We start from the raw sequence: 6000 nt of genomic DNA, 5'->3' as shown, positions 1-6000 counted from the left end.
GGTCAACTTTCCGAAACATCTGAATCTTTTTACAGTCCTCGGTTCTTTTCCTGGGCCAGCTGTGGGGAGGGAGAAGGGAGAGAGAGGAGGGGGTGAGAGCAGAGAGAGAGAGAGAGAGAGAGAGGGAGAGAGAGAGAGCGAGAGAGAGAGAGAGAGAGAGAGAGAGAGAGAGAGAGAGAGAGAGAGAGAGGCGTGGAGCGGAGGAGGGGGGAGAGCGAGCAGGCCGGCGCGGAGCGCACAGCCACCGCCTCCTTGCCTCTCCAAACTCCCAGCCAAGGCGCGCGGTGGCGTCCTCGCGCTCTCTCTCGCGCCCCCGCCCGTCGCCCGCCCAAGCCAGGCATGAATGCTGAGACTTGCGTCTCTTACTGCGAGTCGCCGGCTGCTGCCATGGACGCCTACTACAGCCCGGTGTCGCAGAGCCGGGAGGGCTCGTCGCCTTTTAGGGCATACCCCGGCGGTGATAAGTTCAGCACAACTTTCCTGTCGGCTGCCGCCAAAGGGCAGGGATTCGGGGACGCCAAGAGCCGCGCCCGCTACGGCGCGGGGCAGCAGGACCTGGCGGCACCCCTGGAGAGTGGCGCCGGAGCGCGGGGCTCCTTTAACAAGTTCCAGCCCCAGTCGCCGGCACCGCAGCCGCCGCCGCCGCAGCCGCAGCCGCCGCCGCAGCCACCCGCGCAGCAACCGCATCTCTACTTGCAGCGAGGCGCCTGCAAGACGCCCCCGGACGGCAGCCTCAAACTCCAGGAAGGCGGCGGCGGCCACAACGCGGCCTTGCAGGTCCCCTGCTACGGTGAGTGCACGTGCGAATCCCTCGGGCTGGGGTCCCCAGGACCCAGGGCTTCGGCACCTTCAAAACCCGTTCGGCTTGCGGGAGGCAGGAGTTGGCGGGCTGGGAGGCGCGGGGCCGAGCTGCGTGTGACTTCGGGTAGGAAAATGGGGATCGACCGCTCCGAGGAGACCAAGGGATACCTCCTGCCCCCTTCAGATCGCTCGGCGAAGGGTGCGGAGCGTCGGCTATTAAACTCAACCTGGAGTCTGTTTCTCCCCTCTTCGCCGTTCCCCCAAACCACTTGCTTTGCGCTGCCCGCCGGGCCGACTTTGAAGCGGATGCTTCGCACCGGCTCAAGGCGTGCGGCGGGAAACAGTCGCAGCGCAGCGCAGCGCTCGGACTTTAGGCTCCGGGGCTGCCGAGGCCTCGCTCCTCGCCGGCTAGGGGGCTCCTCGGGCGGCGCCGCAGGTGGGAGCGTCGCAGGTGCGGAGCCCGGCCGGGAGCCTGGAGCGCAGTCGGCGGAGCGCGCCCGGGATGCCGTGGAACCGGGGCGCCACACGCGTGCGGGTCCAGAGACGCCTGAGGCCGCGGAAGACCTGAGTCGAGGTGGTTCGCGGCGGGCAGGCGGGCCGACCAGAGTTCCCGAGCGTTTCTCCTTCGGCGATCCCCAGAGGCGGCGGCCTCGGAACAATGGTTTAGGACCGACCGGCTGGAACAGAGTTCCAGGCGGCACAGTGCTGGGCAAGAGGGAAGGCTCTGGGTCCTGATTTGGGCCCACGGGGAACCTGAGGCCTAAATGACCTCCAAGCCCCCTTGAAGGCGGCCTCAGGACGCAGGCCTGGGCCCCGAAGCGCCGCGACCGTAGTGGAGGAGAGAGCCTCTGAAGGGTGGCCTGAGGCCAGAGCAGCTGAGGAGCCTGGGCCTTCTCTCCCACAGAATCGGCATTGGTGAGCCCCAAGCTGGCAGGGAGAGAAACTGAGAAGGGAGGGAAAAACGCCTGGGCTAGGAGCCCTGGGTACACACTCTCCCCCTGCGGCCTTGGCCTTCAGCAGGGCCCCGGAAACGAGCTGGTTCTGACAGGACAACGGCTTTGGCTGCACTGATCCAGGCCCGATGGAGAGACACCAGGCCTGGGGACAGAGGTGGGACATGGTGGAGGCCTTGGCGACTGGGATAACCTTAGGAAGCAACGCATGGGAGACGCTTCCTTACACTCAGCCTCTATCTGGCTCCCCACAGGCTCAGAATTAGTCCACTAAGCGGTCGTTGACACGCACAAACGTTCACACATACACTTGACTACACCTGGACTCTACACACACACACACAACCACTTCCTCACGAGCAGCGCGCTCACACACACACCAAGTGCGCTCATGCGGCTTCGCACAGAGCCACACGCTCTCAAAGCCACAGGACAGACTGAGCAGATGTAGAGAGGTCCGGTGGCTTCCCCCACCTCCTCCACCCTTCCTCTCCACCTTCCTGTTGGAATGAGATCAGGCACTCGGATCACAGACACTCACAGCTCCACACAGGTGCTCCTTCCACACTCAGGCGGAGAGGGGCTCTCGCCCTGTCCACATGCACCAGCCTGCCAGCCCCGGGGATCAGGCTCCCTCCTCCTGGCCTCACCCAGGCCCCTCCTGGTCCCTGCCCTTTGGGAATGTTAGGTGTGAGCGAGTCGAGGACTGAGGGACCCGTGGAGGTTCGCTGTGCGGAGCCAGGGGACTCGCATGTTTTCTCTCCCACCGCACTGATTTTTCATGTGTTAGAGAAATTCACCAGTGAGGCTTCTGAGGAGGCTGAGTTAATTAGGCAAGGAGAGATCCTGAGCTGCTTTCAACCTCTCATTTGGAAATGTCTTCGGGTTCAGAGGGAAAAGGGAAAGAGCTAGACCCCTCTGAGCACTGCCTCTGAGCCCTGCTGGGCCCCCACTGCCAGCCTGCATAATGTATCCTCTGCAGGCAGTAGCCACTGGGGCAGCCCACACTGTGGCCTGAGCGTAAGAAATCCCTCTAAAGCCCTGTTTCCTCATCTGCATCACGAGGAGATAACAGTAAGGCCTCATGGGGTAGCAAACGTTCCCCCACCACAGAGCAGGAGTCTAGCCCCCCCCCGCTCCGCGTTCCCACCGTCGGCCTCTGTGCCGTTGGGACCTGTGGGCACCCAACTGTGAGGACAGGGCAGGCCCCCGGCCTTGCACTAGGCAAAGCCAAGAGCTACAGGTTGAGACAAAAGGCAGCTGGAAACACCAACAGGACCCCACTTCCCTGATGCCCGAGATGGAGGCCCTGCTCAGGGCAAAGCCACAAACAACAAACAGCTCTGCTTGTTCTTTCCCTTCTCTTAGCAGCTGCTGTTTCTCTGGCCAAGAGGAGATTTCTGGCTCCTGTAGAAAAACAGTTAGGCACATTAGTTCCAAGAGGAGGAAACCGAGGCACCAAGAGGTGAGGTTCTGATCTCTGTAGAGGCAGCTGGGAGGAGGGCCCCTGGAGCGGGCTCTCTAGATGGCCAGCAAGCAGGGAGACTGAAACACGCATTGACATGGTTGTCTCCCACACTTGTGAGAGCATGTACTCCAGAGCGGGGGAAATGGGTCTAAGGCAAAAACCCCGGATGTCCCCAGCAGCTTGGGGAAAGGCAGAGGCAGACACGGCTTTGGTGCCAGACTTGCAGCGGCTGATCTCGGCCCCCACCCAAGGGAGCTTTGACCTGGCAACCTCCTTCCCAGCTCTGTTGGTCCCCCCGGGCAGGAAGCCAGTTCCTCCGTCTGGGCAACTGCACCGAGCGGAGGAGAGGGTCCGAGGTCTCCTTTGGGACGTCAGCCCAGGGAGCCAGTCCTTGGGTCCAAGCGCTCCTTGGAAAGGTGCGGGTTTGGGGGCTGTGCTGGGGCCACGGCGAGAAAGCCTGGGGCAGGACAGCCGCCTCAGGTCTCCAGTGGCGGGGCTTCTCGGAGATGGGGAAAGAGGAGGTGAGCAGCCTTCCACGGCTGCAGACGTTCCCTAACTGCGACTCCGTTTCCCCATCAGTACTAAAAGGGCGACGAACCGCGTGACTCCACGGTCCCCCCGGGTGCAGAGACATTCGCGCTTATACTAAAGAGCCCCACTGTGTCCGCGCGTGTTGCAATCCCGACCCCGTCAGGCTCCGGGTTCCCACTCGGCCTTCCGAAGTCCCTGCCCGCTGGCCCATCCTAGGCCGCATGGGCCCCAGGAGACACGCCAGGCTGGAGACCGATGTTTCTCAGCCGGGCGAAGAGCCTCCTCGCCGCGGGAGTAGGGACCCCGGCACCTCGCTCCCAACGCGGACGACTCTCCAAGCCGCCTCTTGCGCGGCCCGCCAGGCCTTGGCGTTGCGCCCCGGAACGCTACCGAGAACGGCCCTGCTACCTCCTTCTCTTTCGCTTTCGATTCGGTGCACGCAGGTTTTCGTTGCTAGCCCACTGCTACCTTCCCATCCAGCCGTCCGCGAAGGCAGCGCTCTTAGCGCAGAGGTCTTGGGAGACGAGGGCAGGGCCGGAGACCCCTGGGGCACCGCCGAGGGGCTGGTCTTGATTTGGCGAATTAGACGCAGAGTTTGAATGCTAGAGATATTTATTTTCTCCCACCAGCACAATCCACACACCACAAAATGTGTAAACTCCTCCTGGGTCATAATCGACTTTACTCAAAGAACCGGGGTGTGTTTTGTGTAAGAGAGACACCCCCCCAAAAAAAGACAGCGAGAAACCGAGGCTTGCACATTAGCCGTAAGAGCCCGTGGGTGATTGTGGGATGTTGGAGGGAAAACTCAAGCCTGGGAGCTGTGACGTCGACCCCCGGTCAGTTTTGGGGGTGGGGGAGGAGAGGAAGAAAGATGCTTTTTATTTTTTACTTTGTTCATTTCTATAAGCTCCAGTCTGCTCTAACAGTCCAGGCTAAACACATACAATCTTAAATAGAAAAACAGAAGGCCTGGATTAAAGGTCTAGTATTATTTTAAATCAGTCGATGCGCACGAAGTTTTCTTTATTATAATCTATATACAGTGAAGTACACAGTTAAGTGGAAAGTTTGAAAAATTGTTATGTACGTGTTCGCTGTATAACGACCACTTGGATCAAGACACAGACCATTTACGTACTGTATCTGTAAACGAAAACTTTGGGTGGGGGGATTTTTTTTTAAATTGTTGTAAGGAAATTTCAGAAGAGACTTCAGGGAAGCCAGAGAGCCTGCCCTCCCCCCCGCCCCCCCCCCGCGCGCCCCCTGTTCGCGATAGCGGCGTTTCTTGAGTGGGCTGACCTTGTACTCCCGGATTTGCGCGGTCCCTACTCTTCGAGGGAACTAGGGGCTGCGCCGGGAACCTTGCTGCGCAAGGCTCTCATGAAGTCGCCGAAGCCCCGAGTGTTGCCCGCTGCAAAGAGGGGCCACAACAGGAAAACAAGTTAAATGTACCGTACATAAATTTTGGCCGTAGTCCCCGAGAACCTTCGTTTCAGAAAGCAGCCGGGCGCTCTTTTCCGTGGGCATACCTTTTCACCTTGGCCTCAGCTCCTTTCTCTCTTCCCGCAAGTCTGCCCTCGGCTTTGTTTTGGTGGCAAACTGAAATATGAAATGGAAATGTAAGGGCCTTTGCATGTTGGTGTGAAAGGAGGCTGGAGTCCCGGGGTCTGTGTGGGGTTCGGGCTTCTCCGCCGACCCCTGGACCAGGGTGCCCGGAGCAGCAGGCAGGGAAAGAATGTGAAAACTGTCGGGCGCCCGCGAGGCTCCGAGGGCCTGGGATGGAGAATGGGGAGGCTGAGCTGGAGTGGGTGTGCCTTTCACTGCAAGGAGAGGGGAGTTGGGGGCCGGATGCGAGAGCACGCTTGGCTGGAGAGAACTCTCAGCACCCGCAGCCTCAGCTCCCCCCGCCCCCAGGAAACCGAAGGACCTAGGAACAGGCACTGTTTTGGGTGAGGCGGTGAGATCGAGGCTCTGCATCGGGACCTCGCCTGCCAGGTGCCACCTGGCCACGTGCTCCCGCAGCTACGGGGCTTGCCAGGCGTTGTTGAGGCGACAAGGCAGGTCGTCAGATTCGAAAACCAAGACGGGGGGACTCAGCTATGGGCTGATTATCCCCCAGCAAGTTTAGAGTGAAAGACACTGCCCCACCCTCGCCCTTTGCTCCGGAGCTGTGGGTGCCACGGGCCAGCCTTCTGTTCAGACTGGACAGTGAGAAGAGGCCCTTTTTTCAAAACAGGGCTTTTC

The 6000-nt window shown here is 60.5% G+C and overlaps 1 protein-coding gene across 1 annotated transcript in view; it reads left to right on the top strand.

The window, feature by feature from the left end:
• Positions 1 to 339: 339 nt before the first annotated feature.
• The window catches only part of ALX4 (ALX homeobox 4), a gene marked incomplete at both ends in the record, with an annotated part of 40007 nt that continues 34346 nt past the window's right edge, over positions 340 to 6000 (top strand). The window contains one exon of the mRNA XM_082843936.1: positions 340 to 790. Coding sequence (XP_082700062.1) covers positions 340 to 790 — 451 coding nt within the window. The remainder of the gene's footprint in view (positions 791 to 6000) is intronic.

Source organism: Leucopleurus acutus, assembly GCF_964270905.1.
Source record: "Leucopleurus acutus genome assembly, chromosome: 8".
Classification (NCBI taxonomy): Eukaryota; Metazoa; Chordata; class Mammalia; order Artiodactyla; family Delphinidae; genus Leucopleurus; species Leucopleurus acutus.
This window is presented reverse-complemented; position numbering and strand designations above follow the sequence as displayed.